Source organism: Xiphias gladius, chromosome 1 (genome assembly GCF_016859285.1).
Source record: "Xiphias gladius isolate SHS-SW01 ecotype Sanya breed wild chromosome 1, ASM1685928v1, whole genome shotgun sequence".
NCBI lineage: Eukaryota > Metazoa > Chordata > Actinopteri > Istiophoriformes > Xiphiidae > Xiphias > Xiphias gladius.
This window is the reverse complement of record NC_053400.1, coordinates 32,573,287-32,586,000: the sequence shown is the minus strand read 5'-3', so window position 1 is coordinate 32,586,000 and position 12,714 is coordinate 32,573,287. Positions and strand designations below refer to the sequence as shown.

At 46.7% G+C, this 12,714-nt stretch overlaps 1 protein-coding gene across 4 annotated transcripts in view; it reads right to left on the bottom strand.

Annotated features, from left to right (window-relative positions):
• Positions 1-11,722, bottom strand: part of jph3a (junctophilin 3a) — a 16,401-nt gene extending 4,679 nt beyond the window's left edge. For all 4 annotated transcript variants that reach the window (XM_040131997.1, XM_040131988.1, XM_040132007.1 and 1 more), the window contains exons 1-2: positions 11,341-11,722; positions 850-1,630 (exon numbers count right to left, since the gene is read on the bottom strand). In XM_040131997.1, the coding sequence (XP_039987931.1) occupies positions 850-1,630; positions 11,341-11,722 (1,163 nt within the window). The remainder of the gene's footprint in view (positions 1-849; positions 1,631-11,340) is intronic.
• Between the last annotated feature and the right edge of the window lie 992 nt (positions 11,723-12,714).

The following is a 12,714-nucleotide window of genomic DNA, read 5'->3' as shown; positions in this document are numbered from 1 at the left end:
AAATTGAGATTTTTGCATCGCAAACATTTAAAGCGCTCATAAAATACAAGGTTGTGTTGAAAACTAAACTACAGTACCTGACAATATACAAAAGTACATCTGAAATGATTAATGGATTAGCTAATTGACAGAAAATTCATCTGCAACTATTTTGACAAGTGTTGAAGTTATTTTTCATGTAAAAGTATCCAACATTCCACGGTTCCAGTTTATCAGATGTGAGGATTTGGTGTTTTTCCTTTACAATGTTTTAATTATTTGGATCTATTTTTAACAATTATGAGGTTTGGACGACTGGTTGGACGAAACAAGCATTGTGAAGGCGTCCCTCTTTTTAAAATTTTACAAACCAATTAATCAAGAAAATGATCAGGAGACTAATCGATAAGGAAAATAATTAGTTGCAGTTTTACATGAAATAGCGTGACTGCGACTTTGTCATTTTAGCATCACACGTGTAAGACTTGTAAAGTACACAAATACTAGTACATGGAAGCAGCCACTTACCACAAGGTTTACACTCAAAACTGGGTTGGTGGGTTTGATCAGATCTGATTGAGAGTACCAGTGACATAACTAACAACACCGCAAGGGTTGTTACATTTTGTTTTAGCTGTTGCTAAATTCTGATTGGTGCACAGAAGTTTGTGACGTCACCTTTTCCTGCCCCCGGCACTGCCCACTCCAAACCGGTGAGAAAAAACAGAAATTCGGTAATCTGTCACGTGAAACAACCAAAACCTACCGTAAAGGTGGCAGAAAACGGTGAGTACATGAAGGACCTCGATGGTTGTGGCAACAAGCTGATGGAGAAACATGTTTTCAGAGCCTTTAAAGGTGATATCTCACCTTGACATGGCAATCTCTGCTTTCTGCTTGGCGATGTCTGCAGCCTTCTCAGCAGCTTCAACAGCTCGGTCCACCTTCTCTCTGATTTTACTGGCCCTCAGTGGAATCAGGTTCTTGCGTTTTCCGCTCACCAGCACATTCTGCTTGTACTTTCCTTCCTCCTTGGTGCCATCGGGGAAGGTGGTGCAGCCATATCCGTGCCTCTTGTTCCCTGCCCATTCACCTGCGTAGTGAAGGCCGTCTGAGCGCCGACTAACGCCCCAGCCGGCCCTCTGGTCGCTCCGCCACTCGCCAGCATACATTTCTGTGACAGTGGCGTCCACGGGGGCGCCCTGCTCGCTCTCACTGGCGTTGGAGTGGATGTCAGATGCAGCAGAGCTGACGGTGCTCATGCCGGCCTCGCTGCAGAAGGAGCTCTGCTTGCTGAGCTGACTGGCCAGAGAGCTTTTGGACTCGGAGCGTCGCAGCTTGAGGCCGCTCAGGATGGACTGGCGGAAACGGCCTTTTCTTTTCCTCTGACGTTCGGCTTCACTCGGAGCCGTCAGAGCGAACCCGCCTCGGCCCACCGGGCTCCCGGCCAGCCCGGCCACCACCCCGTCTGTGGGCGTGGTGATGGTGCCGTCGTCCAGCACAGCCGGAGGGCCGTGGCTGTGCTCGGAGCGGAGGGAGTTTATGGATGTTCGCAGAGGGAAGAGGATGACGGCCGCCATGCCGTACGGTACACTCTGCCGCACGCCATAGCCATGACGCATCCCACCCAGCCACTGGCCTTGGTAGGTTCCTTAAAGACAAAGAAATGTGACAGATGCTTATGGGAGTTTAATCCTTGCTTTTAACCATGCTACCTTGGTCCAGACTGAAATATCTAAAACAACTTTGGATGGATTGCCATGAAATTTTGTACAAACATTCATGGTCCCCGGAGGATGAAGCCTAAGGTCTTTGGTGATGCTCTGACCTCTCCCCTAGCGCCACCTTGAGGTTGACATTTGCATCTTTGAGTGAAATACCTCAACAGCTATTGACTTGTTAAAAGAAGGTTAAAAGGTTAAAAGAAACTTTGGTTTATGACCACATAACTTCAAAACTAATGACATTCCCATTAGCCTCAGCTGTACTTTCTGTTCAGTGCTAATTTGCGAATGTTAGCATGCTAACATGCTAAGCCAAAATGGTAAAGATGGTAAACATGCTAGCCCCCAGCCTTTTGGCATTGTCATTGATTGCACGTTAGCAGTGATGTTGGCAGTTATCTAAAACCAGACCTGTGGCCAACTCTAGCCTCAGAGAGTCACTAGCATGGCTGTAGACTAAAATGTTTCAGTTATGTTGCTAGCACCTGTTTCTACTGTTCCACTGCAGCTTGAAAGTTAAATATGTTAGAAAATAGCCCTAAGCTGCACCGCGCATAAGTAGCTCTGTTGGTCTCTCTGTCCCTAGAATTTCAAAGACGTGGTTGGACATGTGGCACGGCTGTGAAGGCTCTTTGAGCCTGGTTATTACACTGTTCTGACTGAAGCAATCAGTAAACTCCAGTTGGCACAGGGCCTAGTTTTGCCTCGCCACACCTCACGGCTTCAGATCCAGCGTGTGTCATTTTTCATCATTATTCTTATTTTTGCCTTATTTTTTTCATTAAAGCTACAAGTTACAGCCTCAAAATTGCCATAAACTTTAACACAAGTTCACCATTAAAAGCTTCACAAGGGTACGGAATGAATGCAGGGACTCTTGTATTGTACTGCATAGCTGTGTCGATGTTATATTATCACTGGCGTTTTATGTCTTAGCTCTTTAAAAATTATACTTGTGCTAATTTGTTTCCTTCTCTCGGCCTAAAAAAATTCAAACAACTGTGTGCCAAGCAACAGATGTATTTATAATTCCTGTGTGTAAAGGTTTGTGTGGTAGCTACACAGGAATAAAATCTTATTGGCGCAATGTTAAAGCTGTGAAAATAAACCAGAGAGACACTCGAAACAAACTCAGAATAACAACAGATATTTGGCATTTCCTGGATTACTGAAAAGTACCTATGTTCCTTCTAAAAACTGGCCAAGCAGTAGTGTTTATCGAGTGGATCTTTATGCCTGAGCTGTGTAAGATTTTGAAGATTAGACCGAGGGGGGGTATGTGGAAGGCAAACCAATTTACTACAGCACGGGAAGAAAGGACTCTCTGTGTGTGAGCCAATAGTTTGACAGTTTCAACATGTGTAAAACATAAAAGCAGGCTTGCAACTCTAAAATCCTCCTCGTGAATCTTCTTCAAAACTTCTGAAAATGATCAGGAATAAAACCTCGTTCTATAGACACAAATTTAAATCCGTCAACCACAGAGGTTCCCACCCTCCTCTCCATCGACACCGACGAAAAAATAAACTGCAGTCAACACCCAGACCAGGGCTCCCTGGAGAAACTTTGAAACAAAGCAGGTCTGCTGTAGGGAGATGTCGACATCTCAAGCCCTCCACCCTCTCTTCAGATCCCTTAGGTGGTCAGAACAAGGAGTAAATCAGATCTAGAGGTTCATCTTTCTGGGCAGGAAACCCGACAGCCTCCCGTTCAACCTGCGGCTTGTCAGTTTCATTTAAGGGAGAGCTCGGAGCAGACGTTCCTGCTGACGAAACCGGAGAGTTTTATTCTAACAGCTGTCTACGCTTCCTCCGTACAATCCGGTCCCGACACGACCGACTCACTCATCGAAATGCAAGGTGACTGAATGGAGGGCTCTCAGTGAATCGATTGGTTTCAAAATCGTCAGAAAACAGTGAAAAATGTCCATGAGAGTCCATTAGAGTTTAATTGCATAGTATGTCATGTTCAGACTTATAACATGCTTTTTTTCTGTGCTCAGCCCAAATTGACAGATCATCACTTTGAACTTTAATCCCTGCATGCCTTGAGTCATCATTACAACTAGGTGCCATATGTTGAAAGCCCTTCATGCTTTTGGCCTATTGGCCTATTTCCTATGGCTCCCGACAGTGTCATGGAGAGAAAAAAAACAACTCATGAGTAATTTGTGGTCTTGGATTTATAATCTGCTGTTAATGTTAACAGAACATAACATTAACAACGCTGTTAACATTAAAAGCCAAAATCCAAAGTATATTGACATAGTCAAAACAAAACTGCATTAAACTCAAGCAGCTCATTTAGGTTCGATCGTCATGCCTGACGACCCGTCTTCACTTCATGAAAGCAGCTCAAACCAATGTCTTTGGCTACGTCAGGGCAACAGAAAAATATAAATGCAGCATTTACCTTGTAAAATTATGGCGAACCTGTCAGCAAGCAATTGCTTATTTACACTTCTAGCAGTTACAGAGCAACATGCTGATTCATCTGGAGTAGTGTTTGTGATGAATCCAAGTCCAGTGCTCCCTCTCTTTTAGCTCGGGTTCTGGTCGCCACCAGGGAGGGAAACATCTGGCTCTTTAGCTGCCAAATGCTCCACTATGTTCACCCTGTGTCCTGGAAATAACATTTCTAACTAAACTGCAACGGCAAATATGCTTTGTAGAAAACGTGATTACAACCTGATTACATTTTCCACAAACGTAATGTGGATTTCTTGTTGATCTACATGTGCTGCCGTTAATAAATGTAGCTCCGGTGCAGTTGGTGCAAACTGGGGTTTTAGATCTTTTTCTGTGAAAACAGCTGCCTGGTGCTAATGTAAACTAGGCCATGAGAGCAGTGAGAGTGAACCACAACAGTAATATATTGGGCTGTGAGACCAAAACAATGAGCTAAAAGAAGCTAAAGTGCTCGGTCGAGCTGAGGGGAGCTGCAGTTGGGTGATAAGTTTGTCACTGTGACCGTTATAATTCATCGTCAGGCAAAACTCGACTTGACATATAACAACAGCAGCAGTCGACAGAATATTCTCGTCACGTTCATAAGTTCATTTAATGTCAGACCAAGCAAATATCACATGTTAAAGAGGAACGGCACTTGGCTTCTTGGTGAATGGCTCTGACAAAGCAAGAATGCTACTGTACGATAATTGATTAGCTCTAAATTAGCGCTGAACACAAATAAATCAGTTTCACAGTCGTAGATGTTTCACGTTGCCTCACCCTGCCGGGCTTTTCCTGCTGGTTTGCATTTATGCTTCACATGTGGCTAAATGCCAGTGGCATTAGTGATGTCTACAGCAGCTCTGCTCCGCTGGAGGGTCGGGAACACACGGGGCCGTAACAGTATAACTGCAGCTTTTAAAGGAATGTGGTGATTACTTTCTTGGAAGTGACGTAACGGCGGGTGTTGCCCCCGTCCAACACATTCGTGGATCGCCGACAGGCTCTGCAGTGCCGTCGGTGCATGGTTTGGCTCAGAAATGAGACGAACTTCACGCAGGTTGCAGATCAGTTTCAGGGTGAAGCAGTTTAGGACTGAGGAATGCGGTGGATACCCCTTCAGTTCAAACACTTATTCTCGGAGCGAAGCAGCTTTAGTGACACTGAGACTCGCTGCTCGGCGAGTTGCAGCTGTGAGGAGAAAACCATCTCGTTACTGGGTCAGTACAGGGGTTTGTGCCATTCGCTGCCGCAGTGAACTGACGTTCACATTGATCTTTACTTTAAGAAAGAAAGTCTCAAAATGTTGAACATTTTCAAGGCTATTCTCTGTAGTTTTTTCTATACTTGTCTTTCTGCTGGTGTAGTCGGGAAAACCAGTGGTGGAATCATTACTCAGATCTTTCACTTAAGTAAAATTAGAAAAATACCACAATGTAAAAATACTCTGTTACAAGTAAAAGTCCTGCGTTCAAAAGTAAAGGTACATAGGTATCAGCATCAAAATATACTTAAAGTGCCAAAGTACTTTAAGTACTTCTTATGCAGAATGGACCATTTCAGAATATTGTATTCTATTACGTTATTGTATGATAATTATTAATGTATCAATGTGTACGTCATGCGGAAGGATAGTTTTAATTACTTAATATCCTGCTGGGTAGCCTGTGAATTTCCCCCTGGAGGAAATAATATATAGTCTTATATTATCTTATGATAACCTATAATAATACATCATAAATTATTTGTTTATTATAGTTCATATCCTATCCGCATATCTGCAAAATAACTAGTAACTAAAGTAATTAAGTAACCGGGTGAAGTAAAAAGTACAATGTTAGCATAGAACAGAAATACACAAAAAGTACCTCAGAATTTGAGTAAATGTACTTAGTTACTTGCCACCACTGAGAATAACGGTTCCCTTAAATTCATGACAAGGGCCAAAACGACATTTCGTATTTCTGAGGTTTTGTTTTCCCGCCGCGAGCACAAGGTGAACCAAAGGCACATTTCATATATTTATTCATTTACACAGTAAACGCTGGAACTCCGACGACGGCGGTTTCTCTCGACCTCTTGCTCCTGTGTCTCTACACACGAGGGAGGCCCGTTTTCGGGCCTGTTTCCGAGTCTCGCACAGAAAATCTGCTCTCTATAATGAAGACACAAATTTAGGAAAATCGCAGATTCAAAATGCAGACGGCGCGAACCCTGGCGGGAGGCGTCGACACAGACGGATACGTCTCATTTTGTTTGTCGGCGGCTGTAAAAGAGGATCATGCTGAGCTGCACCGAGGCTAAAGGTCACGCACATCGCAGTGCGCCAAAAAAGCAGATGGCTAGAAACATTGAGAGCGATAATTGTAGGGTTTTTCATCAGTTCAAAAAAAAGGTGCATAAATGGTTTATTTGCTTAATTTCTACATTTATACGTTCACGTCACTAACTGTTTTTAGATGTACTGTTGTTTTAAGTTGAAGTGGCCTGACCCACGGAGCACCGAACCCGGATTCTAAACCCTAAACCCGCGATGTCCAGGACTTCTCTGGCTTTTTGTACAGTCCAAGTCAACACCAAGCAGTAAATCCATCATGACAGGTTAAAGCAATGCTTGGATACGTGGCTAGGTTTTTAAAGACACGCGCTAAAGTCACAGCACCGGCTCTGGCGGTTTTTGAAACCTATCGTAAAATTGATTCTGAATAAAACAGATTGTGGACAGAATCCAAAGACGATCACAAGCCCATCTATGACGTTCAGAGGGCAAGGGGGTGGTATCTTCTCTGTTACTCAAAGTATAGACCTTGGGGATTTTAAACTCCAGAAACCTTATTTTTGACTTCTCTCTGGGTTGAAGTGTTGACGGACATTAGAGTCCCACAATGTGACAACACACACGGAGGATGACATCGAACGTTTTTTTTTGCTTCCTTCCATGTTAGTTAAAAATGTAAAAGCTGATTTACTTTTTTCGCTCCAAACAACAGTTCAACCCTGAACACCAGGAGTATGTGTAGTCAATGCTGTGTATTATCAGTACGTCGAGGAGAACCGAGACACAGTCACTGTGTGCGGTCGCCCCTGGAGCCGTCCCCGGTGCTGGAACCGATCCCTATTGGTCAGGCTCAGTCTCAAAGGTGTAACCCTTTGAAAAACACACCGTCCCGCCCGTGGGATGCCTCGGCCTTGTCAGCGCTACTTCAGGTGTGTTTCGGTCTGTACCGGACCCGGTCTTCACACGACCTCGACCAATCACACGCTCCTTGGACGCTCCAAGTCGCCCGATTCTCTCCGTGCAAAGCATTTTAGGATCCTCACATCGCTGTTGACACAGGACTGGTCCAGACTCGCGGCTGTGGCTCCAAAGTGTTTTGCACACAAAAGGTTCTACAGCCTTTATTTATTCTGTAAAATAAATAAATCAATAATAGATGAGGCTAAAAGCTTTTATTTTTTAAATTTTTTTTTACCACACCATGTCTGTGCCTCTGTAGCTGCTGCTCACTATCTCTTATCCTCACTCTGACTTTTTGCTTGTAAAATTTGAAGAGTTTCCTTTCAAAGGAGACCAGGGTTATGACTATAATCAAACGCGTCGGGGAAGAGAAGCCTTTTGATTTTCGGTACATTATTTGCAGGCTTGGGCACAAACATGGCGGTGTCTATTAAGCGGTTAACACCTTTTTCCAGGATACTATCTGAACTTTTGCTAAATCTTTTTTTCTAGATGTCAGGGTGTAGGTCACCGTGTATCATCTCGCTTAGTATCTTGGCTGTTGTGTGTATTTATTGTACTTTTTTTCTGCATTTACAACCTGTCAGGAACCTTTTCAAGGCTCCGAACACCTTAAACCAGAATCCACTTGCTGTATCCCAGTTTCTTAGTCTAATTCCGTAGGCTACTGTTTTGCAGTTAGTAGACAAGAAATCATTTTATTTTTCTGGTACTAACGGGAAATGATAAAAGACTTGAAATCGATCAAAGTGACTTGAAATCAATCAGTGCCGCATCCATCAAAGTACTGATTCAATTTCACAAACAGGAAGCAATTGTTTTTTTTCAAAATACGTGTTGACTGAGATGTTCCTGGAGCTGTTTCACCACCCTCAAACCTTCTGCTTTATTTTTTATTTTTCCCAGCTGCTCCTCCATTTCCTTAGTACACAGCATTCTGGGAGACTAGTGTGACCCAACACCACACTACAAAAAAAATCAAGCGGATTTTTAAAAAAATAAAAATAAAAAGTACTAAATTTTGTCATGTTTCCAGTGTGCAGGGCTGGGCACCGACTTCACCGACATATTACCACCTTATGGAGTTGCGATGGAGGTGGCAGCTGCATTATTACCTGATCTTGTAGCCCACCTTGTGTCACATCTAGCCCTCAGTCTTTAGTCCAGATTAGACTGTGCGCCCCCAGCCCCGGTGGAGGAACTGGGTCCCGGGCGGCAGCCGTGTCCGAACTCCCCGCCACCATACCAACGCTTTCACGCGGAAAACGGGATCACGTGAAGTGACTCAGACCAGTCAGTAGGGGTTAAGCTTCATTGGCACTGGCCGTTGATTGATGTCCGTCGTTGCGCGTGTTACATCATTTCCTGTTAGACAGAAACTGGTACGGATCATTTGGTCTTCTTGTTTACTGACGGGGGAAAAACATGGAGCTGTCCGCGGTGCTGAAACCGAACCCAGTGACCAACCACACTCAAGTCTCAAATGCTTCATTTTTTCCAGGTTATTCTCTGTATTATTATAGTTATTATTTAATAAACCCACCTCTCTATGTCCTAGCCCATCGTTGTTTATTTTAATTACGGACAATTATTTTCCTCTGGGTTTCTAAGGCTCCAGAAACTCTAAGAACGGGATTTACCACAGTGGTGGAAAGTAACATAGCACATTTACTCGGGTACTGCACATAAGTACAGGTGTTGGAGTACTAGTACTTAACAAGAGCATTTCCATCTTCTGTGACTTTCTGCTTCCACTCCATTACATTTCAGAAGGAAATGCAATATTTACTTCACCCCTTTTATATGACAGCTGAGATTTGACCTAAAATAGAATACGATCGGTTTTATAAAACACAGCGCAGTGTTACAGATTAACGGTGGGTCCCAACTGTGGACGAAAAAATTATGAAGAAACAGGAACAGTCAACTTTCTCAGACGGTTTCATTTAAATAACAGCTTGAGCCCCAAAGAGGTTAAATGATCCAATGTCTCGCAAAAACAAAGATTTGAGAAACCTTTTTTTTTAAAGAAAAGAAAAAAAGAATAGAAATGTGTGCAGGAGAAAGTCGTTTTTTCTTCTCTCATTAATCATTTTATGACCCCTCAGATTTATCTTGTGACCCCGTGCAGGGGCCCGACCCTTAGGTTGGGATGCCTCTGGCCCCCGGATGCTGAGAGTCTCTCCCTGTCTCTGTGCTGCTGATCCGGTTTTCACTGTATAATGTTTGAATTGTTGGCCATTTTAATAATGACAATAACAATGATCATAAATCGGCCACAGGAGCCTTTTCTGCTCCAGAACATTTGCTTTGCTTTAGATTTTTTATTTGAATAATTCGACGATGATACTTTTGTACTTTTACTTAAGTAAGATTTTGAATACTTTTACCAGTAGTCGAGTATTGTTACGCCGTTGTACTGGTACTTGTACCTCTGGTTCACTGTTTGTGGGTCAGGAGCTGTCCGCGGTGCTGAAACAAAAACCGGGACCGTCTCGCGCTCGGCGGACCCGGCTGTAGGCGCGCGAGGCTTTACGTGGCCTATCATATGTTTTTATTAACCGTCTGTTGTCATTTTTAATGAGCACGTGCTGTGTCGACAGGCCTGTCTCGCGCGCGTGTGTGCGTGTGTTTGAGAAAACGCAGCCTCCTGCACATTTATTGGTTCGTGGAAAATGTGTCAGCTCGTGCGTGCTATATTCATCTGTCTTCCACGTGAGCGGAAGAGGGAAGCAGAGCTGTCGCGTGACGCAGTCTTTTTTTTTTTAATGTTTTCCTCTCCATCTTTTTTTTTTCTTTTTTTCTTTAAAGTCGCGTGATAGAGCAGCAGGTGTAAGGATGTAGCGTTACCGCTCGCGCCGGGAGGTAAACCACCTCAAACCTGCAGCGCAGCACCGACGCACACACCGCGCGCTCGCTCCACCCGCATCACTAGCTGACCTCGCTCTCCATCTCCATCATCCGGGTCCTGCGCGGTGCTCGGAGGCGGGCGGGCGGTGCGGCGCGTCCGTTATCAAACGGCCTAGATTACGAGGCCCCCGAAGTCATAAAAAAAAAAAACCCCGAGACTGACGGAAGCAGAGAGCCAATCAGGGAGCGGAAGAGCCGGCGAACTGGTCCCTAGTGACACGCTGACCTGCTGTCTCCCGTTACCATGGAGACCTCACAGCACAGAGGGGGAGATGCGGGGGCGGGGGATGTTTTTATAAACCCGTGTGTCTCCAAACAGGAGCGATGAGAATTCAACATGGTTTAATTTCTAATATTAGACACGCACGTCCTCCTTTCAACCCCCGCCGCCCGGGTCCGTTGTTTTCTGATAATCTAGTGGTAGTAACGGCTGGTCCGTGGGCCAGCGTGGAGGGGGCCCCTGTCCCTGTGGCAGCCCTCCCACCGCGGGCACGCGGGTCCCCCGCCGCCATCATTGGCTCCTGCTTTTCGTCCTTTTCCGTCCCCCTGCCGTCGTCTTGTGTGTCTCTCCGCGCCGCTCTGCAGGAGCCGAACGCTGGAGATGAGCAGAGGCTTTCGGACTCCTGCCACAGCGGACCCACACTCACACTCCTCTGCACACACATTACACCAAGTATTACAGCACACTGTGCAAAGAATGCCCCCCCCCCCAGGGGACCCTCTGACCCCTCAGGCCCCTGGGCCCGTGGCCCCGTAATGCAATCCATGACTGTGGATGTGACCTACATGTTATTTATGTAGCCCGCATTTATGCTGTGCTACAGTGGAAGTCAGCAGCAGGCTCAGTCAGCAAGCCGCTCCGCTGTCTGCCCGAAATTCACTTAGTGGAAAACCAGTAACGACTAAATCTGATCTCTACACTGGCGTCGGCGGGGAAGACGAAAGCACTGGGAGGATGCCGGGAGGGCACGGTGGCTCCGACAGGTGGGCTGTCCTTTTGTGAGGGGGGGGGGCAGAAAATCAGTTTTAGCAGCCTTACCTCCATCGGAGTAGGTTTCAGTGCCGTATCCATCCTGCAGACCGTTGCTCCACGTCCCCTCGTACCGGGCCCCGCTGGCCGTGCTCTCCAGCTGCCCGTAGCGGCCTTTGAACCCCTGCGTCCACTCCCCTCTGTACTCCCAGCGGCCCTTGCTCTCCACTCCGATGCCGTGCCGCTTGCCCTGCGCCCAGGTGCCCTGGTAGCTGTTCCCGCTGGGCCACGTGTACACGCCCAGGACCTCGAAGCCGTGGCTCCAGGCCCCCGCGTACTCGCCCTGACCCTGGGGACCCGTGCAGACCCCTCGGCCATGGGCCTTACCCTGCTCCCACCCCCCGCAGTACGACCCCCCGTCATCAAAGTCAAACCTGCCTCCAGTGGACATGCATGAAACAGGTTTAGGCAAATCCTTAGAACGTCAAGAAAAAGAAAAAACAAAGGCCTGGTTCACTCAGAAGGAGCAAGGAGGGAGGAGGCCTCGTTTGAATCAGGTAGCATGGAGGTGCGGGGCCTCGACTCTCCCTCTCCTGTTAGTTCAGGGGGTAAAACACTGGCTCCTCGCTTTGAAAAGCGGCAGAACGCGGCCCGAAGAGCATCACCTTACGATGGAGAAGCAATCTAAGCCTCAGCGATGGGTCTGAAGCGACGAACGCAGCCGCCGTGCACGCTGCTTCCCATGGGCAGGCAGGCTCAGAGTGCTTCTCATCCTCCTCCTCCCCTTCCTCCTCCACCTTCCTGCTCCACGCAGCCTCGCAGCCGGGGGGGAGCTCGCCGGCCCGGCGCGGCGCTCCGGACGAGCGAGGCCTAGGCTTTTCCGGCAGTCCCAGAGGCCCACAGAGCGGCGGCGGCGGCGGCGGCGGCAGCAGCAGCAGCGACCGAGCTCGGCTCAATCAGATATTACAGCATCCCCTCGTCCCTGCCGCGCCAGCAGACGGAGAGCGATGCAGGACGGGGACGCTGCTGCAATCGAACGCCATTAAAATAAAATAAAAAGAAAGAAAGGAAAAAAAAAAATCAGAGGAGCAGAGAAGTTGAAGATATTTCTCTATAGCATGGCCTGGAAACAAGCAATCCGGGCTAACGCTCAGAGACCCACACACACACACACACACACACACACACACACACACCACACACACACACACACACAACACACACCGCCTCAGCCTCGCGCACACACCTCGGCAGACATAACAGAGTGTGAATATCTCCTCGGCTCTCCTCCTTTCTTCCCTCTCTCTCTCCGCTCTGCTGTGATGTAAAGATGAGGCTCTCTCCCGGAGACGAGGGTGTGAGGAGAAAAAGGCAGAGGCGGAATTTATTCCTCTCCGTTTTCCTTTGTCCTCTCCATTTCAGCACTCGCCGGAATCCGGATTG